The sequence below is a fragment of the Eubalaena glacialis genome, chromosome 4, assembly GCF_028564815.1.
Source record: "Eubalaena glacialis isolate mEubGla1 chromosome 4, mEubGla1.1.hap2.+ XY, whole genome shotgun sequence".
Taxonomy (NCBI): Eukaryota; Metazoa; Chordata; class Mammalia; order Artiodactyla; family Balaenidae; genus Eubalaena; species Eubalaena glacialis.
In genome coordinates this window covers 118,538,636-118,562,140 of record NC_083719.1, presented here as the reverse complement: position 1 = coordinate 118,562,140, position 23,505 = coordinate 118,538,636, and the positions used below count along the sequence as shown (strand labels likewise).

Here is a 23,505-nt window from a genome sequence, read left to right as displayed (position 1 = left end):
AAAATATCTGTCATTAAAGATCCTTGCTGTTGCTGGCGACCAGCTCTCGTTTCTAGTTTACTAGAATCAGTGAGGCTGAGGGCAACGCCTGCTGGAGCTGCAAAGCTTAAAGGCACTACAAGTTATCACTACCCCTCTGCCCTCAACCCAGGCCATAAATAGGTCTTTCTTGTCCAAGCACCTCCCAGGGAGGCGCTCCAAGCCCACCAATTCTGTACAATCCAAGCCCTCTTTCCCACAGAATGAACTGCTGACTCTCACCCGCCACTTCCGCTTCCCCACAAAGCTCTCAAACACACAGGTGGCCTGTCGTCTTTGAGCCAAGTCAGGTAGCAGAGTTGGTGACACACACACACACCCCCCTTCCTTGGTCCTTGAGACCCTAGGATCTCCCCAACAGAAACTTGAATTTCCCTTTCGATAAGGGGCTTAAAAATTCAGCTACAAAGGACGGTGTGTAGAGAAAGCTAGAAGGCAGGGTTATTCAGAAACTCTCCTGTCCCAAGCAACACTCAAACAAAAGAAGAATGAAGTCTATTATTTTCCTAAGACATATGCAAAAGTTGTTTCTCATGATGAAGTTTGCAGGGGCCAGACTGTACTGCTCCAGTGGCTCATTAGATGCATCAATGATAACCAGAGGGACTGTAATGAGTGTCCATTTCCTGACCCTGCATTAGCTGCTTCTCTGCCTCTGCAGGATTTGAAGGGAACTGCAGCCTAAGAGAACGGTTCCTGCTCCTCCTCTCTCCCCACTACACTCTCCTCTCCAAAATGTATGCCCAGGAGCACACGTCTGAGTGCTCAAGGGATTCGATTTTCAGGAGGCACATGATCTGTTGCGGGTCTCTGACATAAAAGAAATTCTTTTACTATGTATCACGGCCCCAACCCTGACTGTATCCTGCCCAGGGCTACCAAACCTGGAAGAATGGGTGTAGGAAAAATGTGAGAGGTGCAGGGAATACAGGGTGGAGGGAAAGAAATATCTCAGAATCTATTTATTCAACAGAAACTTTTGATTTCAGGAAAAGCAGGAATTCTTCATTCTAGTTTTTTATTTACATGACCATTAAAAATAGAGGTGCAGAGTGTTCTAAGAAGGAGTTGAAGAAAGTCACGGATGGAGCCAGCAGAGACTTAAACTTCCCAGCTTCTCCTGGGTAGAGGATTCTAATTCCCCTTCTCACACCACCTCACTCCCTCCCTCCAGGCCAGGTCAGAACACACAAGATGAGCTACATAGAGAACTCCAACAGACATGATGAGCTCCACACCCCCGGAAAGTAAAAGTGTATCTTACACAAGGACTTACTTTCCTCGGCTACTAGACACGACTAAGGCAAGCTGGCACTCCTGGGCTGTGAGATGCGAGGTGACAGTGGAGGATACTGACGGGAGGGAGCTGCTCCACCCACATAGATCGCAGATCTTATTTGTTTTTTCCTGATAAAGATATGCACACATCTCCCAGGACTATCGTTGCCATGACAACAGCAGAAGTTGAGGGTGAGCAGGTTAGTGGAACAGCATGCTTTCTAAATTCTCAAACAAGGCCTGAGGCTGCAGTCACTCATGATGTGGAAAAATTCATGTTGACGGTACTCCTATATGGATTCCCCCAAATTTAAGGATCATGGCTTCTTTCTGGGGGAGAATCAGAGATGGAGGTCTCCATGGAGCCCCTCCGTGGGGAGATGATTTTGTCAGGGAGGTAGGAATCCCTAAGACAAATAAGAGCATGAATCTCCCTATAAAACCAGGGCACATAAACTGTCCGTTTTCCACAGAGTAAAGAGATGCAGCAAACCAGGGCAAAAACAATCCCCCAAGGACACAAAAAGGCACTTTTTAAAAAATCTGCTCTGTAATAAAGCCTTCCCACAGAGACTACTCAGAACAACTCAGACCTAAATTCTGAAGTTGAAGGATAGACTCATACCTTGAAAAATCATAAAAATAACTACCATTTACTAAACAGTGTTCTCCAGGCTGTGTGTATTATCTCATTTAATTCTTGCCAACAACCCTGTAAGGTAGACACTACTACTATCTCCATTTTACAGAGAAAGAAACTGGGACTCAGAAAAGTTATGTAATGGTCCCAGGAACATACAATTGCTGAGTGGCAAGCTAGAATTCAAATGAGGTTTACTCTGACCCAGAGCCTAAGCTCTTAGTTATCATCTCTCTGATATGGGGAAAGGCTTCCTGCTTCCTGTAAGAATCATAAACAGATGGCTTCCCTGCATGGTTTCTGAGCCTTCAAAGGTATCAGACAATCTCAGGAATATTTACTCTCAACTCTATAACCTTAGGGTTCATCAGGATCACTTGGAGGGCTCCTTAAAACACAGATGGCCGGGCCCCAGCCCGAGAATTTCAGATTTGATAGGTATTGTCAGTGTGGCTCTGGGAACAATACCTTGAGAACCACTGTGTAGTCACTCTAAACTAAGCTTCTCTATACAGATGAACCTGTTTGCAAGGCAGAAATAGAGACACAGACGTAGAAAACAAACGTATGGACACCAAGGGGGGAAATCGGGGGTGGGCTGAATTGGGAGATTGGGACTGACATATATACACTAACTAATATGTAAAAAATGGATAACTAATGAGAACCTGCTGTATGGCACACTCATTAATACTTCACTGTACAGTAGAAACTAACACAACATTGTAAAACAACTATACCCCCATAAAAAAAGAGACAGAGATAATGCAGGCAACAACACAGAAGAATGAAAGCCCCCCCCAAAAAAATAAAAAATAAAATAAAAAAATAAACTAAGCTTCTCTAAGGAAACCTCATGGCCTTAGTTGCCTCACCTACCTAATTAACCTTTCACACTTCAGCCCCAGATCCCCTGGGGTGTTCCTTGAAAAGCTGTAATGTTATCTTTGGCAGTGCTGTGCATTTCGGAATTCCTCCACTGATGAATTCTTTGGCTGAGCTCTGAGCTCTTTTGAATTCTGAGCTCTTTTGAAAATGGCGAATATCTCCCACTCCAAAATTAATTTACTGTTGCCTTAGATAAGTCCTGAGATCCCATGAAATGTAGAAAGAGGAGCCTGGAAGGACCAGTGCAAGATAGCAAAGCAGCCAGGGGCCCTGAAGCCAGACTAGCTCTCTTGAAGGCAGGGACAGTCTTTTTATAATCTCTTGGGATTCTCTCTAGGAACTGTCACAAGAGGGCACTCATTAAACCCCGTTCAGAGCTTGGCACTGAGAACGTTAAAAGAGTTGTAAGCACGAATGATGGGCCCTTTAATGCCCTCAGCCCCCCAACACACCCCTCCATCTGAAGGATAACTGTGTGCTGTGCTCTCCCTACTCAGCTCCTTTTCTTTCCCTGTTCAGTCTCACTGAGCTGCCAAGGAAATAAGAAGCCTGTGGTCCAGGTCTGCTCACACAGAGGCAAGGCTGGAGAAAGTGGCCAACAATTGGGATTAACAGATTTAATGCCCGACTTGTTTATGCTGCAGGAAACATCACCTGGTGATGTCCCCATTGATCCCTTCAGAGCGTGGCATCTTAGCCTAGGCTTCTGTGGACTGTGAAAATGAATGAACGGTTTGGGGACAAAGCCAAAGAATTCATCAGTGGGGAAAAACAACTACAAAGAACACATGTGAGGGAGGATCGGTCGCAGCAGGCCTCTCTCTATTCCCATGGCTGCCACTGTTGCAAGTGTTGGTGTCAGAAGGTGCTGGTTCCTGAGAAGGTCTCAGACACAAGTGAAAGGAGACTCAGGTGCCACTAGGAAGCCTTTTGGAGGCAACTGCACTTTCGTCATGAAACACCAAGGGCAACAGAATCAGTGAAAGGCAGGCTCTGCTTGGGAATGAAAGCAACCAAGTTTTTTTCCTTTTTCTCAGGCAGAACTGATAAATTCTCCTCATGCCATCTCCAGGAGGGCGGCTGGGGGTGACGGGACTGTACAGATGTCAGGATGATCCAGACAACCTTAGAGGGTCTGTATCTGGGTTCAGAAATGAGAACTACTGAATTCTGGCTAAGATGCTACCAGCTAAGGCCACAACACAGACTGCATGAAACAAAAGTATACCAGAAAAAAAGGAATAAAAAGATTAGACATTTGGGACTTCCCTGGTGGTCCGGTGGTTAAGAATCCACCTTCCAATGCAGGGGACGCAGGTTTGATCCCTGGTTGGGGAACTAAGATCCCACATGCTGCGGGGCAACTAAGCCCTCACACCGTAACTACTGAGCCCGCACACCACAACTATTGAGCCCATGCACTCTAGAGCCCATGCGCCACAACTAGAGAGCCCGCAAGCTGCAACTACTGAGCCTGCGTGCTCTGGAGCCCATGTGCCACAACTAGAGAGCCTGCATGCTGCAACTACTGAGCCCATGTGCTCTGGAGCCTGAGCACCACAACTAGAGAGAAGCTTGTGTGCCACAATGAAGAGCCCGCACACCGCAACGAAAAATTCCACACGCCGCAACTAAGACCTGATGCAGCCAAATAAATAATTAAAAAAAAAAGATTAGACATTTATTAATACTATATGTCAAGCACTATATTCAGCTCTTTCTTCTTTAGTTATCATGGCAACTAGATAAGATAGGTGTTATAATTATACCCAATTTACTGATGGGGTAATTAAGAAAACATGAATTTAAGCAATTTGCTTATGCTCACCCAGCAAGTAAGTTTGAAATTGCAATTCAGTTCAGATCTGACTCGAAACCATAATCTTCACCTTTATGCCATATTCCCTCCAAACATTGCAGAACATATTTTGAGTCCTAAAACTCTAAAATACCAAAAGGACAGAGCAGAACACAGAGGAGCATCTCTCTAATGTCCTATCACTGGTGCAGAGGTATGCTGAAAAGTATGGTTAGGTCACCCGTAGAGTAATTGGAAGATATAAGCTCTGTCCAGCTCAGTCCATGAAAACTGTGACTCATGACTCAACAGCCAGGCACAGTACTGGAGAGAAGGGATTATACAAGAGGAGTTAGGACATTTGGGAAGTGGAGCCATGGCAACTCCTTCCCTCTCTTCTGTCAAGAAGATGGGTTCCTCCCTCCTACACTGTTGGTGGGAATGTAAATTGGTGCAGCCACTATGGGAAATAGCATGGCGGTTCCTCAAAAAAACGAAAAATACAGTTGCCATATGATCCAGCAATCCCGCTCCTGGGCATATATCCGAACAAAACTATAATTCGAAAAGATACATGCACCCCTATGTTCATAGCAGCACTGTTTACAATAGCCAAGACATGGAAGCAACCTAAATGTCCATTGACAGATGAATGGATAAAGAAGATATGGTAAATATATACAATGGAATATTACTCAGCCATAATAATGCCACTTGCAGCAACATGGATGAACCTAGAAATTACCATACTAAGTGAAGTAAGTCAGAAAGAGAAAGACAAATATCATATGATATCACTTATGTGTGGAATCTAAAATGCAACACAAATGAACTCATCCATGAAACAGATATAGACTCACAGACAAAGAGAACAGACCTGTGGTTGCCAAGGGGGGAGTGGGAGTTGGGGAGGGAAGGATTGGATGTTTGGGATTAGCAGATGCAAACTATTATATAGAGAATGGATACACAACAAGGTCCTACTGTGTAGCACAGGAAACTATATTCAATGTCCCGTGATAAACCATAATGGAAAAGAATATAAAAAAGAATGGGTGTATATATGTATATATATACACACATATATCTGAATCACTTTGCTGTACAGCAAAAACTAACACAACATTGTAAATCAATTATACTTCAATAAAATAAATATTTTTTAAAAGATGTGTTCTTAACATTCTTTTGAATTTGAAGGAGAGTCCTGGGCCAGATGCAGATAAAAATAATCAGTAAACAGTTCCTACTTCCCACTGGCCTAGGAATATACACCAACCAGCATCACTGATGAAAGGGAGAATGTATTCAAAGTTAGTTCTGGGCTCATCAGCCTGACCTACAAAGTCTCTATGAGAACAAGAAAAAACCCTGAAATGGAGGCAGGGTAGGAGGGCATGATTTCATGGGCCTGCTTGGATTGAGCAGTTCTCACCTTTCAGATGCCTCCCATCCTGCAGCACTTGGTAGTCTAAAACCACTTCCTCCGCCATCGCTTCTTCACACCATCACTGGCATTAGGGTTGCAGATTTGTCAATGAACTATTTTATGTTTTTCCCCTTCCCATCTGGCAATATTAGCTCTCTAATGAATTGCTTTAACTTGGGCATTTGTTTTTTTTTAACAAATGTGACTTTTAGTTGAATTATACAACATTCATAAATAGCAAATGCTGGCTGATTAGAATCAACGAAAACCCTTAGAGCTGCCAGCGAAAATGGGCCCTTAGCTGCACATGTTACTTGCATAGCCTAATCATTTGAAAGGCACCAGCTTATTTTTGGAAAGAACTTTTTACACATACGCTTATGTAATCTGTTATGTATGTATATATGTATGCATTTGGATTTGGGTGGATTCTTGCAAGCCAGCCATGCTATGAATATAAGAGCTAGATACACTTGGATTTGGAACTAGACACACTTGGGTTTGAATCCTACCTCTGCCACTTACAAACTATGTGAACTTGGGTATGTTTCTTAATCTCTCTGTGTCTCTAGCTCCTCACATGTAAAATAGAGATAATAAATCCCTTGCAAGGTTGTCTCAAGGAATAAATGAGATCACACAAGGCACAGTGTCTGGGTACATTGTGGCTCAATAATTAGTAACTATTACCATCATCATCATGTTCTATTAATAGAGGATTATGATAGACAACATTTGCAGTCTCTATAATCCTTCCTTTCTGATAACTGCCACAGGGATGGGCCTCCAAAGCCATATTTGTATTATATGACACTGCTTCAGTGATTGGGCAAGAATAAGAAAAATAAGGAAATATGAGTTTAGGCAATTTTTTTATGCTCACCCAGCCATTGGGTTCGTGATTTAATCTGGCAGATCCTCTTTCCTGAAAGTTTGGATTAGGAATCAGTTCCCACTGGTCCTCTGAACTAAGAAACTGCAAGACTGGTCATGTTTGGCAACGTGCATGTCAAGGCAATAAAAGTCAGTCTGCAGAATGATGTACATGTCAGGGAAGGAGGAGGCCTGATGGTGACTTGAAGTCAACCAGAGTGGTGCCCTGGTTCTGACAACTTTTCCACTTCCATGAGAAACTCCATTTCATCGATCTATCTGTTAATCAATCTATCAGTCTCCCTTTTGCTTACTACTTTGAGTGGATTTCCATCATCTTTAACCAAAAGATCTTTGCTAACAGTGTCATCTCTGTGCATGAGGCCACCAGATCTTGCCTGTTGTAGTTCGGACAGCCTAAGCATTTGAAATGTACCCAGTTATTTCAGAAAATAACTTTACACACACACACACACACACACACACACACCCTTATGTTATCTGTTTTCGACTGCTGAAGTACATTAAGTAGAAAATCAAAATACTCGTGCATAATCATGTACGCAAGGAAGTCACACATGTAAGAAAAAGAAGTAAGAATAAAAAGAGAGCCACTGACATTCCTGGTCTTACAAAAACAGGTCATCTCATGGCTTTCCAGAACCCAAGCAAGAAGGGAGAGACCCTGGGTCTTTACCTGGTGTCGCACTGGATACTGTTGGCCACTGCTGATCAGGCCCTCCTGGACCAGCTCGTAGAATGCCAGCCTCTTCCAGGTGCACAGAGCTGAGTAAACACATAGACCCAAATAATAGTTAGACCATAAATGCCTTTCCAGCTCTCCTTCCACCCTCAGAAAGTGCTTACATCTCTGGAGGCAGGGCTGCAGCTAACACTTTTTACTCATGCTTGAACTGAAGCAATTACCACCGAGCAGTCACCTTGCATCACCTGCAAAAGCACTGCTGACTTACTGCCTGCTACACCATGCAGGTGATAAACATGTTTTATCTTTATAGCAATTTTGGTTTTCAGTAATGCTGTGTGGTGTTCATTAAATCTAACAGGAAGCCCATCAGAGGGCTAATGCCATTTTATCGTCTTAATGCCAAAGCAGATGAGGAGAGCTTGTTCTCAAAAGCCCCAAGCCTCTTTTGCTAGTTCTCTTATTTCTGGGTTCTCATAGGAAAGAGGAAAGCACGAACATTATTTGCTGGTAACTGTAGTATTATTCCAGTTTGGCCCAATTAATTCTTAACTTTATTTTCTGTTTTACTCTTTCTGTCTTTTCCTCATAGATAACCCACCCTACATTTCCTGGGACTAGAGGAAGTTTATCACCACCACTCATGGATCCCAGTTCAGAAGAGATTAATTCAGCATAAAATATTGCAGAGAGTGAGACATGAACTGGGAGATCCTTAGAGGCAAGTAGAGATAGAACGTAAATTGTTCAAGGGCAGAGAGAACATCATATTCTTTATGTATGTGTAATGTTAGCAGATATGAGACCCTCAATATTTTCTGGATGAAGAAAGGAACAAATGGGTCCCTAAGAGTAAATATCACCCAAGAAAACCCTCACCAAAATAAGAGGACTCTTTGAAATTAGGCATTGGTTCATCTCGGAAGTTAAGTTACTAAAGTAAAACTTAGAGTACTACTGCCTGAAGGGGTCATGTGACTCAACAGAGCAGGCAAACTTGAAATATTGTGGGGGAAGGTCATCTCTAAGTTCAATATTCTCTTACTCTTTTTTTTTTTTTGGCCGTGCCAGGAGGCTTATGGGATCTTAGTTCCCGGACCAGGGATTGAACCCGCACCCTCGTCAGTGAAAGAACAGAGTCCTAACCACTGGACCGCCAGGGAATTCCCAATATCCTCTTACTCTTTGACTTCAAACAACATATCTAGTGGAAATTCACTCATTAAGCTCTGTCCTACTGCTGTTCTTCCCTTCATCTACACCCTAGAATCTTCTCTTTTTTCCAAATATTAATATCCTTCGGGTGTTGGTGGAGTCTACCAGCAAATTGTATGGGTTCAATTAGATTCACTCTGAAGATGGAACTACCCTAGGAACCAGCTCAGCTCAAAGCAGAATTTTCAAAGGAACAGGCCCATGATATCTGAGGCTAGAAAGGCCAAGAAGCCAAGCGTATGTGTGAAAAAGATGAGTGTTGTTTAAGTTCACAACTTTAACATATGTTCCATGTACTACACTGTGAGGAATAAATAACATTTAGTTTTAATTTTTATTTCATTTCTTATCCTACTTGAATCTCATAACATCTTAATTGAAACCTGAATAGAAACACATGTGGCTTTTTTTTTCAATTGAAAATGGAATAAGGAACTGATATAGTTTAGTATTTTATTTTAATATAGTTTTAAAGGTGCATCTTATAGCTTTGGTACTTTTCAAGTAAAGCACTAATTCAACTGGGACAAAAGAAGTTGGTATTGTAAACCATATTTTTTCCTATCATATAGTCCACCACAATAGCTCAGATGCAGGCAAAAGCATAAGCTGGTTTCTAACAAATGGAAAGAATCTTTCTGAAACCTAGTATTCTGGCATCTGCATAAGTGTTTCTGGCCTAAAGTTATGACCAGATTCCAATGTGATGTCTCACCAAGCCAACTACTGATCTTCAGTTTTCACTGATTGCTTCTCGTTCAGAAAGGGCACCCATTATAATGATTTCTGCTCAATTTGTAATATAATGTTTGGGAATATGTTGATTTATTTTAATTTAATGTGTTTTTAACGGGCTAAAACTAATTTTTCATTAACTCAATACATACTCTGTAAGCTCTCTCTTTAGAAATTGATCAAGGTTTGGTGACGATCTACTCAAGAGTTGCCCAGATATTTTGAGGGGCTTAAGTCTGGAGTTTATTTCTTCTTTAAAACTAAGTTATTTTGGTGGTAGTGAACACTAGTTGCTTGGCTCTCTCCATTTGGTTTCCCAAAGACACTCACAAATAATGAATCTTTTATTTGGCCCCGTGGCATGAATACTAGATCAGGTCTGGGAATAATGGTAGTTAATCAATTACTGTCAAAGAGACAAAGTAGAGAAGGCAAAATTATATTTAATCTGAGTTTTAAAGTAATGTTATTACTCTAGGTTAATTTAAAAGTAAGCTAGATTTGGACTCGAGATATTCAATAAAGGCCCTTCACATGGCTCATCCTCTGAAGAGCTCTTGCCACTGAGGGCAGGCAATAAGATAGCAACAAGATGGAAAAGATAAGGAGACTCTAACAGGGGTGAACATGAACAACAATTATTGTGGTTAACAGGATATAACAGTCAATGTGTGATGGAAAACCAAGGTAGACAACAAGTGCATATATATTACACAATGTACTCAAGTCTGAAAGCATCAGTATTCATTATAATTTTAAGGGAAGGACAGAAAGTACAGATGGGGAAGGGATGAAAGAAGTTGAAGCTACTTCCTTATAGAAATTTTAATGAGAGAAAGTAAACAGTCGCCTGTATCTGTGATTTTACAGGAGTTTCTTATTTGCCGGCACTTGATAAGCGTTTGGCACTGACCGCTTCCAATGTTTCAAGGAATAGACACGGAGACATATAAACAACTGCATTCCCCTGGCAAAGTATCTAAGCTTCTCAGTTTTGACAGCTGCTTCCGGCCTATGAAGACAGTTTATCTGAGTCATACAGTTGCAGTAACTTCTGAGTGAAATGAGGAGGGAAAGCCATACCTGTGCATTCCTGCTCTCAGGGAGGCAGAGTAACGCCAGTCAGGGTTGGGTTGTCGGGGCTGCAAAATCACAAAGGGAGTTTTTGTTAATATGGCAAAAACGATGATCTCCTAGTGACGATGTTCACCGATCAGTTGTTTCTTAAATATTTCCATGTAGCTATTAAAAGTATGGAGGAAGCCACTTCATATGCATCTCTAAGATGATATTTACATTTATATAGCACTTCAGGAGAAAATTAAATTAGCTCATCATGGTCCTTGCACAGATTAAATACCATGGAAAACTGGATTTAATGATGCTGTGAGGACCGGCTTTGGCTTTGCCTTGCTCAAAACAGGTCTATGTATTAAGATACACACTACTACATATGAAATAGGTAAACAAGGGCTTACTATATAGCACAAAGGAACTCTATTCAATATCTTGTAATAACCTATTATGGAAAAGAGTCTGAAAAAGAATATATATAACTGAATCTCTGTACCCCTGAAACCAACACAATATTGTAAATCAACTATACTTCAATTAAAAAACAAAACAAAACAGGTCTATGTTCCTAAAGCAGCACTAGTGGAAGGACAGTCTGTTCTGAAACAGGAAAAGCTTTCATTGTTTTTGCCCTCAAATGCCCCGTTAAGGGAACATCCCCGGTTTGGTATTCTAGCTATACCAGGGCACACAGCTACACAAGTTCTGCTGTTCTGGCTGGACTGCAGAGCACTGCAATCTGCTGCTGACTTTGCAGACTGCAGCGTGTTTGACTCTGGGCGGATGTGCCCAGTCATAATGCCAGCAACTGATAACAGCCTCTTCTGCTGATTGAAGAGGAATACAAGGGAGAGGAAAACAAACCACGGCGGGGTTTGACCTTGTTGTGCTGCATAATCCTTTTCATAAAATTGTACTTGTTTCCTGCTCCTCTGAGGGCTTTGCCTTCTTATTCAATTACTGTTTGCTAAGCTCTGTTTAACAGGGAGCAGCTGAAACCTAAGAAGAACCTGACTCACTCTGCACCACCTATGTGTTGGAAAGATGCATTGCCCTGTGCCTTCAAACTGTCAATTCAAAGTGGAGGGGACACCGAGGAAAATGTGGGCACCTAAAGACTGTTCTGGAAGTTATGTGCTGAGTAGAAGCTACTCAGGAGTCACTGGGGACAAAATCAATCACCATCACTATCTTGTTATCAATTAGCAAAAATGTTATTATGAAAAACCCATGACAGATGTTCCTCTCGAAGTGTTTTCATGGGCAGAGATTAAAGTGGTCCTGTCACTGAATATTGAGGCCTATTTGAATGGAAAGATGAAGAGATGGAGGTTGTAATCCGCATTTTCCTCTGGACTATAATTATCGTATTTGGTAGACACAAGGCCACAGTAATGCCAATAAACTATTTCAAAATGTCAAGTTTGCTCCTGTCATTCTTATAGTTCATTCAAGGGATGCACAGTATTTCATAAACATACTTCTTCACAAGATCCAGAGAAGAAGTGATCAGCATCTCAACTTCCAGACAGACTTTGGGATGGTTAGATGATATTCAACAATTTAGCCAAGTCAAGGCCCAGAAAAAGCTACAACTCTAGGATACTTTACCTCAAATGTCCCCATACACTAACTGCCCTCTCCGGTCCCTTCCATTCTGTTGGCAAGATGTGAACATACAAGCTGCTTCATCCTTGGTTCTCAAATTCACAAAATGCTATTGATGTTCCTCATAAAGTACCATAAAACTATCTACAGATGAAATGAAGGGGTTCCCATTTTCTATCAGGGGTAGTAGAGGAAGCAAAAGAGAAAATATTTGCAAACCATTTGGTAAACCTGAAAATATGACTGAAATACTTTTTATTAATCGTATCATCACCAGCTTTCCCCTGACCATCAGCAGCACTGGTGTCAGCTTGGTAGCTGTAAGAACCCTCCTTTAAGAAAGACTCTGACATCTGTTGAGCAAATGCTGCCAATTTTTCTATGACTGGGTAACATCCATGATGAAAATTGCTGCAACTTGACCTGGTGAATGAAATCACCAACTTTATTTTGCGGAAAGGCACAGTTCTAGCAGGACTGACCAGGAAACTCAGTCCATTACATAATCTCACTTCCTCAACGACACGTAATTTGTCATGCTGCTATTTTCTATAATAGTCCCTCAGCAACAAGATGCTTCTGAGATTTATTTGCCAAAATCATAGTTATGAGACATCTTACGGCAGTGAGATCAGGCAGGGAAAAGGTAAGGAAGAAAGTAATTATGTAGCCACACAATACTAGGAAATGGAATAAGCACTTTATACATATTACTGCATTTATCCTAACACCTTTGTTAGACCATAAACTTTATGAAAGGGATTATATCTTTGTTTATAATACATACTGATATTCTCAAATATTCATAATACATAGCTATAGCCTCAGAAGCTAGCAGGGTTCAGGTATTTGATAGGTTTTTTAAAGGCTTTCGAATAAATTAACTACCATGCAAGGGCAACACTATCGTACTTAAATTACAAAAATTAGAAATGTGGAACTTTAGAGAGATTAAATTACCTGCCTGATAGGTAGGTTTGGCTGATAGTCATCTTTAGGTACCCCTAACGCGAAAGTCTGTGTTTTAAATAAATTTGCATGGAATGACAGATATATATTTTTCTCTTTTTTACTTCTGACTTTCCCAGATTGATTTATTTTAAAATGATACAAAATTAAATGTAATAAAATGTACATGGGTTTCATGTGAACTTGGAAAAATTGATTAAACTTGGAAAAATTGAAGCTGAGAGGTTGACTGCTGATATACCTAATATAATGAGACATATGTTTAGTTCTCTAGTACTTGGATGGTACATCCCTGGGCTTTGCTTAATTTCTATTGGTGAAAAGCCCAGTATGTTCTGTTGTTTCAAAGTGTAGTCCTTCAGTAGAATAAGTCATGAAATTCCAGATGTGGAAAAACTGAATTAGGTAGTCCACGTGGGTGATGTAGTATTATTGAAGAACAAGAATTCATTTGTTTCTATCAAAATTATAGCTAAGACTTGATTTATTCTGTAATGGTATTATTTATACTATGGAATATTTGAGCTACAAAAGGGTTAATCACCTCTTCCAAGACAGATTTGAAATAAAATAGGTTTAAAATACCCTATGTCATTCATAAAATCATAGGACTACTCAGTGAAGTAATATGCTATCTTCTTATCATGGAAATCCATGAAGCTATCAATGAATGGTCCTCTGAGAAACAAGACTACATGTAGCATCTCCTTTTCCTTCCTAGTAGGAATCTATTAAAGATGTATCCACTGCAAATCTTTCAGTGATATTTTGTGAACACTGATATAAATTATGATAGGTAAAATCCTAAAATGGCCTCCAAGATCCCTACACCCTACTGTAAATGCCCTGTATAATCTCCAAGACTGAATATGATGGGTCTTACTCCATGATTAAGTTATATTATACGGCACAGCTGGCTTTGAAAAAGGGAGATTATCTGGGTGTGAATGACCTAATTATACGAGTCTTTTAAATCTGGGTCTAGAGATCAGAGACAGAAATCAGAGAGATCTGAAGCATGAGAGGAATTCCATGTGAGAAAATATTCTCCACTGTTAAAATATTGGTAAGGACCCGAGAGCAACTTCTAGGAGCTGAGAGTGACCTCCAGCCAACAGTAAGTAAGAAAACGGGGAGCTCAGTCCTCATGGAACTGGATTCTGCCAACAACTTGAATGAACTTGAAAGCAGATTCTTCCCCAGAGCCTCCAAGAGAGAACTCAGCCTGGCCAACATGTTGATTTCAGCCTTGTGAAAACCTGAGCAGAGAACCCAGTCACAGTGTGCAGGTAATAAAAGAGTGTTGTTTTTAACCACTAATTTGTGGTGATTTGTTACAAAGCAACAGAAAATGAACACATAAACTGTTGCTCATGAAGGCAAAAAGGAATCTAACATTTAAAATAATCATTGTTATGTTACATATTAGTCTTCTAGTAAATCAAAATGAAAAGATAAATATGAGAAGTCTAGGCGAATACTTACTTCTAAAAACAGTCATTTATAATCCTAATCCACAGTGCAGGAAAATAAAATACACATCACTTTAAAACATACCTAATGGGTTCTAGTACAACAGAAAATGCTAGGTTTGCTTAATTCTGGACGCACAGCCTGCTAGTGCGGCAGTTACTCTCTCACCCACAGTTTTACTTCCCTGGAGCCCAGAGTTCTGACCCTGCAAGGCCAGAAAGGAACTGATGTTGCTTATGTGCCAAGGGACTAACATTTTTCTTCGATTTTTGCAATGTTGGAGATTTCTCTGCATTTGTCGAGTTCAAATCCTCGAAAGACAAAAACTTGTATAATTTTTAGGCTAGCAGATTTAAAACACTGTTAAGGAATTCTCTTGACCTTTGATTTTTGAAATCATGCTTTTATAGAACTCAAAATATTATCATACGAATAAGCCAAATTTATATTCATACTGTAATATGCCCAGGAACATGGAGCCAGGTGAAATTTACAAAACTCATATTCAAAGACACCTGTAAATCCCCATTCAATTCAGCTAAACCTCTGGGCTTGGTGATGGTAATTTTTCATCAAACGTTTGCAAACAGACATCATCCTGACCTCTCATTGAGAGCAAAAATTGGTGGCCAACCAAGGCAAGTATCCAGAACCAACTCTGCTATTCTGTCAAGCAAACAGCATGCCAGTAGACAATTTGTAATATGCCAGGCTGTGTCCCTGCAGAGTGTTCTGAGTTAGACCAGATGCCCATGTGCAGGCTCAGTCCTGGGTCAGACCAAAGGGTAGGCCAATGACATTCAAGCTACAATAAATAGATTTCTTCATCAGTCAGGATATGTGCAAGATAAAGAGACAGAGAGGAGCTCAGCCATAATTCCATCTGGCTCAGCAGATCTGTAGAAAAGGGGAGGAAGGGGGTAATTTGAAGAAATTAACGTATTCTCAGACCAAATAAAATAAACCTTTTCTCAGAAGAACAGCCCTACAACCAATACAGAAATGGCAAAACAAAACAGCCCCACCCATTCAAAAGTGACCATCAGAGGATGGAAGTTCAGATACAATTTCTTTGCCTATTCTGACCACTGTGCAGTTTTTATAAATTCACCATGATGGCACTTTACACTAAGTGTAAGTTCTGATCCAGGATAGAGTCAGTCACCAGCTAGAAAAGTCAGTCCTGCAAGAAATAAATTAGGTGCCACTGAAAGAAGGGTTCACCCTTCAAAGTTACCACAACTGGAATTAGAGTGAATATGTATGCACAGTGGCAAAAATAACTGAAGATTTGGTGACTACAACTTGCTTTAAAATAAGTGAAAGTGAATGTAAACTTAACTCATTTCTGCTACTCTTTTGTGATTTCCACATCTTGTGCCAACTGGTCCCACTGAGGCGCAGTTGGACAAATCTGCCCAGAGCACTCAAAGTGACTCATTAGCAGTCACAGGACCACAGATGCACAGAATCCACCTTAAGGTTTGGTTCCTTTTCTTGGAGATTCTGAAGAGGGTGCCAACCACATTCAACACCAGCTTTTCAGAGCTCTCCAAAGAGAAATTCTGCCCCACTGCTAAACAGTTACTTCAGAAACCTCACTGCATAAGTGGCTCATGAAATAAACTCACTGGGGGGAAAATCTACCAAAAGATTAGCCTGATGTTAAATACTGATATTTAATAAGCAACAAGAGAGAAATTAGAGAGAGAACAAAGATAAAAGATCTGAACAGGTTTTGCCAACGGTAAAACAAATAAAAATATCCTAGCTTGGTGGTAACGTTTTTACTCACTGATCCTCCCATTGGTGACCTACTTCTATGCAAAGAATTCCTCTTTTTCCAGAGCAGTTAATTGACACTACTAGGTGAATCAGTGGTAGCCTGAATGCCTGAGTATCCCATATCAAAAGGAATATAAACGTTGGGATTTCTATCTACTCATACTGTTTCAAAAAGCACAGTCTTTGGAGTCAGACAGATATGACTTAAAATACCACTAGGAGAGTGACTGTGTGTGTTACTTAACCTCTCTGAGCTTGTTTCCTCATGTGCTAGATGTTGATAAATATTTGTTTAATGCATGACTTACAGGTAACGAAACCATACATATATTGCAGTGCAGAATATTTTTGTATAGTAGGGTGGTCAGTGAGCGCAAATTCCCTTACTCATCCTTTCCGATCCCCATCAAATTTTAATGTAGGCACATGGAATCAGTTGCACCCCAGGACTCTCCTGCCATCTGCAGTGACTGGGTAGGGAAGAAAGAAAGCCTAACGTGAGAATTTAACAGGTTGATCTAGCAGTGATGACTTTCAGAGTTGAGTGATTTTTGGCCCCATTTTGCCATGCTATGACAACGTGACTCACTCTCTACCTATAACCGCAATAAATTCAGGAGCTGTAGATCTTAGGGCTCTCTTCACTGGATTTGCAAAAGTGTCTGGCAAAAATTTGCCTTTATTAAAATCATGTACTCTCCTGGCAAAATCCCACAAAAAAGCAAGCACTTTTCTGACATAATTTTCTCCCTAAATGAAAGGTTTGTGAACCAAAGCACATATTAACACACAGGTCAGTATAAGACAGAAATAGTTCACGTATCAAATTGCCCCAAGCTTTGAGTCAGGAGAGAGAGGGTGAGAGCGTCACTCCCTGCGCTTCCGGCTCACAGCTGGTTGCAAAGCTTACCTGGCCTGCTCTCTCTGCCTCTTTACCATCTGCAGCCACCCCAGGCCCAAAAGGACTTGTTCAGCAAATGTCTACAGCATCCTTATTTAAAATTAAGCCTTTCTACATGCTGCCAAAAGCTATGATCTAAAGAATTCTGGAGGCTCTTTGATTTCCCCCCCCCCCCACCCGTTCTTCTTAATCTGCAATCTGCCTCCCGTGGCTGCACAGCATTGACTAACATCAGGCTCTTCTGATAAATCTACCTACAATGTACATGGAAATTCTCTCAATCCATCTCTCTTCTTTTCTGTGCTTATGCATTAATTTCCTGAAGATGAGCATGAATTTAGAATGTGAAACTATGGACATTAATAAAAAGACAACAATATGTCAATGAAAACACATCACAAAAATATAGGAGGGACAAATATTATTAACTCATTTTGTAGGACCTCTGAAAGTCCTAGTTACAAAGTAGTTCTTTGGGAAGAAACAATTCATCACTTTTTATGGGACAAAATTTTGGCTTCTGAAATCCAAGTTTAAAGTATCACAAAGCAGAATTCTATTATTACAAGCATGCATATGGAGACAAACACACTACACAAACACATGCACTGTCCAACAATTTATATACATCCTTCATATACTGAGCAAACTGGCCTTACACCTACTTAAAACCAGTGTATCTACTAACACCTGTCTCTCTGTCTCTCATGTACAGTAAGCCATCCACTTTCCAAGGCTTTTGTAGCTAGATCCAGAAATTGAATGTGTGCTTTGGAACATGTTGAAGTACCATTTAAAGTACTATCATTTAACTTAAAGACATGAGGGGCTTGAAGAGGCTGCTTCACATCTCATCAAAACCCTAGGAATTCTCAAGAGGAAATCACAAGATTACATTTACGTTAAATGCAGGGAAATCCTCTTACAAGGAGTTCACACAAGGCCAAAAAAGATAACTAGTGGCGGAATTCTTTCTCCCCAACCCCAGCTTATCCTGGTCTTCACCATACCCCCACATCCCTAATCCACTCATTCTACCATCTCCCTGGCCCAACCAGACAAATTGGTTCTTGGATGCCTGCCGTACCATCATTCATCTCCTCCGACAGCCCCAACAGAATAGTTACCACAGCAAACAGCCAAATCAAACTTTGTCTTCAGGGTGAGGTCCACATTCTATGGCTTTACCACCTCTGACATGAATTTCTAGCAGATCTCATCACATTAGTTCAATGCAATTACCAGAAATATTAACTGGATACTTTTCATTGTAGATAGTCCATGGTATAAACAGGGACAGCATACAGAGATGACCACCACAGCCCCGAGAGGTTTCAGAACTTTTGAAAAACAACACTCCTGTAGGATTTCAAAAGGGAACGTTCCCTGTAGATGATACAGCACAGGCCATTTCTCCCTGAATCTCATAATGTTACCCTCTATAGCATCATCTTATTCTCAGGCCTATCCTACAGCTCTATCTACAGAGCTGTGCTTTAACACCACATACTTAAGACAAATCCTCATTTCTCAAACAATTTTATGGTCAAGGTTTCATATATCTGAAAAGAAAATGGAAAGTAAAACAATTCTCTAGTCCTATTTTTCTAGAGAGGAAACATAGCAGATTATAATCCAATCACAGGTAATACACACACACACACACACACACACTCAGTTTACCAGATAACCCTTGTCATTGTTAATAACTCGAGAAAGCCAACTACATGATACTGCGAGGGGGTGGGGGGAATGTGAAAAATGCATGACTTTGTGAAAGACCCCTTGACTACTATCTCACCTCATTTTGAGAAACAGCTTCGTTTTGTAGAATAATCAGGTTCCCAGCACTCTGCCCACTTTGGCCTGTGAGGTGCCTGCTGTCACCTGCTGCTGCTTGGGCTCCCCCAGGTCCCAGTCCTGTCTGCGCCCCTGTGTTGTAAAACATGAAAGTGTCACTCCCTGAGCCTGTTGTCAGACAGGCCTTGTAGCAGTAGGTCTTGGTGAGGGAGCCGTTCCCTCGCACTTCAATGAAGTGAGGCTGCACTTTGAGGCCGTGTGGTATCCTGGCATCAATATTGTTGTTGGCCTGTTTGTAGAGTTCTGCAGGGCACCTCTCCCTCACTCCACAGAAGCCTCCACAGCACGCAGTGCCATAAGCAGTGTAGCGGTAGCACTTGATGATGCTCAAAACAATGATTGTCAAAAGAAATATAAAAGACACTGTGCTTAATGCTATGATTAGATAAAGTGTAATTTCAGAGTATGTCCGAGGACTTCTCACATGTCTCTGAGTGTCAGGGAGGATTTTGGAAACCCTATCCACCACAGCTACTGTAATGGCCACAGAGGCTGACAGCGATGGCTCTCCATTGTCTCGGACCACCACGGTCAGGTTGAAAGTGGTTCCACTCTCATCTCCCATCTTCCTGGTAGTCCTAATTTCTCCTGTATGTAGCTCTACTTTAAAGAGGTCCAGGTCAGAAATCTGGGCCAGATGGTAAAAGAGCCAAGCATTCTGCCCAGAGTCTGAGTCCATGGCTATGACTTTAGTGACCAGGTAGCCAGCAGGGGCAGTTCGAGGCACCATTTCAATGGCTGCTGACGAATTGGTTGAGGTAGGGTATAGGATGTGAGGGGCATGGTCATTCACGTCCACTACATACACGTTGGTGGTCACAGTGCTGCTCAGTGGTGGGCTCCCCTTGTCCCGGGCCTCCACAGTCACAAAGAACTCCCGAAACTTCTCATAATCAAAGGAGTTGACAGCATAAAGGCTGCCACTGGCACTGTTAATGGAGACATAGGAGGTGACCGGCAGCCCTTGAATCTCCCTCTCCAGGAGGGAGTAGGTCACCTCCGAATTCTCCTTTTCATCTGGGTCTGTGGCTTGCACAGTGCAGAGCAACACCCCTGGCAAATTGTTCTCCTCGATGTAAATGGAGTAGGAGTCCTTCAGGAAGCTGGGTGGATTGTCATTGATGTCAGAGATCTCAACCTGCAGTGTCCGCTGGGATGTGAGCTGTGGTACTCCCCCATCAGTGGCCGTCACTGTGATGTTGTAGGCAGCCACCTGCTCCCTGTCCAGGGGGCCACTCACCACCAGTGTGTAGGAGTTTCCAAAGCCATTCAGTCGGAAAGGCAGTGTGGCCTCCAGGCCCAGGCTCACTTTCCGGTTGGGACCTGAGTCTTGGTCATTGACACTGAGAAGGGCCACAACGGTGTTGGGGGCAGCATCTTCAGGCACTGGGCTGTACAGGTCCGTAAGCACCACCTCTGGTGCGTTATCATTCACGTCCACGATGTCCACCAGCACCTTGCAGTGACCCACCATGGGCACTGGACCCCGGTCTGTTGCCTGCACATAGATCTGGTAGGAAGAGGCCTCCTCATAATCCAGCTCTCCACTTACCCGCACTTCCCCCGTGCTGGCGTCGATGCTGAAGAGCTGCCTCTCCCTGTCCGACGTGTAGCTGCTCAAGGAGTACGTGAGCTCGCCATTGGAGCCCTCATCCGGGTCTGAGGCATTCAGCTTCACCACCAATGTGCCTGGGGGCGCGTCCTCCCGAAGCTGGACGCGGTAAGTGGACTGGTCGAAGGCGGGAGAATTGTCGTTAGTGTCCAGGACAAGCACAGAGATCTGCGCGGTGCCCGAGCGGGCTGGGCTGCCCCCGTCCACAGCTGTGAGAACCAGGTGGTGCAAGACTGCCTGCTCGCGGTCAAGGCCCTTACGCAGCACCAGCTCCAGCACCTTACTGTTCTCCTGCAGGGGTTTCAGGTCCAGCTCGAAGTGCTCGCTGGGGCTGAGCTCGTAGGTCTGCACCGAGTTGGTGCCCACGTCGGGGTCCTGCGCGCTCTCTATGTGAAAGCGCGCTCCAGGTGCCACCGATTCGCTTACCTGAAGCTGGTAGTCGGGCCGCGGGAAGCGCGGCGAGTTGTCGTTGATGTCCAGTACTTCCACCTCCACGGCACTCACCGCCACGGGGCTGTGCGCCAGCACTTCCAGGCTGAGCAGGCAGCGAGGCCGCTGCTCACACAGCGCCTCCCGGTCAATGCGCTCGTTGACGAAGAGAGCTCCACTGGTCAGGTCCAGCTCCAGGTAGCGCGGGCTGGGCGCACCCATGTGGTTGATACGCAGGCAGCCCGGCCCCAGGCGCCGCAGCTCCAGCCCCAGCGCGCGAGCCACGTTGCCCACAAGCGCGCCAGGTGTCTGCTCCTCCAGCACCGAGTATCGCAGCTGGGAGGCCGCTGGGCCCGGCAGCAGCAGTAGCAGCAGGAAAAGCAGCAGCAGCCAGGACATGGGCATCCGGAGTCGGGGATGCTCTGTTGCCCCAGGTCTGGTGCCCGCCAGCTCCATAGCCACCGGCCGCAGCGGAGGCAGCCGGGCAGGGTCGGAGGCAGCAGCTTCCCCAGCCGTGCTCCACGCCGGGGCCGCGCCTCCGCCTCCGCTCGTGCCGCCCTGCGCCCGCTCCCCCACGCCTCACGAGCTAGCAAACGCCGGGGCCGCTCCCCTCGTGGGCCCTCCGGAGGGCTCCTGGCCCCGCCGCCCGCTCTGACTCCCCATATCCCAGCTCCTCCGCTCGCCTCGGAGTCGCTCAGCCCGGCTTCGTTTCCTGCCGCCGCCGCTGGTCCAGGGGGAGGGAAGAGGAAGCAGAAGAGGACGGGGAGGAATGCTCGGCAAGTCCGGCTCCGATTCCGCACCGAGGTGGTGGACGGCGACCCGGACTGCCCAGTCGCTCCAGCCACTCCAGCCCCAGCTCCTTCGCCCCGGACCGGCCGGATCCCAGCAGACTCCGGGAACACGGCCACTCCCTTTTTCCCTGCCCCCACTGTCCTGTTCAGCCAGTCTCCACGGTCCCTTGGCTGCTGAACTGGTCTTGTAAGGAGATTATTCTAGGAAAAGCAGTTAAGTCTCTAGGACTCGGGCTTTCAGCTCCCAGGAAAAGATTTCCAAGCGCAAGTCAAGAAAATACACCGAGGGCCTTGGCTAAGTACGGATATCTGGGCGGCGGCTCCACGTTCAAAGAAACAAACGCAAGTGAGGCGCTCTGAGGTTACTGATGATGGGGATTATTTCCCTGACACCAACATTTTCCCTGAATACTGCAGAAACTTCTAGGGCAGAGGGAGGGGGGGTGGCAAGTGCTGTCATCTTTCGCGGAGCAAGCCTAAAACTAGCATCCTGCGATCCAACACTCAATTCTGCTTCTAGCCAAGTGGCTTTTACTTCCAGTGTGTGCCTTGGCAAATAACCAATATTTCAGGTTTTAATATTCTTTCTTTAAAAAATTGGTTCCATGAAGCTGCAGGCTAAGCTCTTATTTGACCCCTTTTGATCATAGTGGGGAGAATCTGGTAAAATTTTAAAGAGATTCTTCCCTCAAGCTTTTCCTCATTTTACTTCAAATTTTTTTCATTTATCACCCAAGACATTTTCTTTCTTTCAAGAGTGATATAAATTTTTTTCTTTAACGGATGACAATGTCTTCAAGAGCCTGCAAAACCATTACATCAAGAGAGTTACTCTTGCTTTCCCAAGCCTGGCTGGAATTTGGACTCCATTAATGCTTTGCAGTGAAAAGTCTGCTGTTATTAAGCAAAATGTGGAAGGCTGGGACTTATCTCACAATAGCCAGCAATTTCAATAGCTGCAGCTCATCTTACATAAATATAAGGTTCCTTTACCCCTCCGGGTCTCTGTTCGCCTAAGACTCCCCCCTTGTATTGCTGCAGAGGAAACAAAAGGATAACCAATTGTCAGTGAACAAGAAGGCAGAAGGATCAGAGGAAGCCTTTCTGTTCTGTGTCATTGCCTCTGTTTCTCTGTTTTGAACATCCACTTTTCCCAGGCCCTCCCATCTATTCCACAAGAGTTTAAAATTCATTGTCCCACTTGTACAAAAGCACTCACTAAAATGTTCTTTCTCCTTCTCTTCTCTCAGCATCCTCTTGCCCCTAGATCTTCTGCTGTCATTTTCTAGCTATGAACTGGAACAAAACTAGAAGGAGATCTGACATTTGGCACGCTTCCCTCCTTCAGGGCATAGTTGAAGGGGCCAAGGCACCCAGGTTTCAAAGGCCTGGACTAGCACAT

General features: G+C 43.4%; 2 protein-coding genes across 4 annotated transcripts in view; both read right to left on the bottom strand.

Annotated features, from left to right (window-relative positions):
- LOC133090980 (protocadherin alpha-C2) overlaps positions 1-23,505 on the bottom strand; it is a 106,900-nt gene that overhangs the window by 20,891 nt on the left and 62,504 nt on the right. For 2 of the 3 annotated variants that reach the window (XM_061189702.1, XM_061189703.1), the window contains exons 1-3: positions 19,213-22,173; positions 10,685-10,743; positions 7,643-7,731 (exon numbers count right to left, since the gene is read on the bottom strand). In XM_061189702.1, the coding sequence (XP_061045685.1) occupies positions 7,643-7,731; positions 10,685-10,743; positions 19,213-21,768 (2,704 nt within the window). In that variant the 5' untranslated portion in view covers positions 21,769-22,173. Of the gene's footprint in view, positions 1-7,642; positions 7,732-10,684; positions 10,744-19,212; positions 22,174-23,505 lie in introns of those variants that run through there. The other variant, XM_061189704.1, reaches the window with a different exon arrangement.
- The window catches only part of LOC133090981 (protocadherin alpha-3-like), a 120,438-nt gene continuing 107,654 nt past the window's right edge, over positions 10,722-23,505 (bottom strand). Inside the window, 1 exon segment of the mRNA XM_061189706.1 lies at positions 10,722-10,743. The gene's annotated coding sequence lies outside the window, so the exon portion shown is untranslated.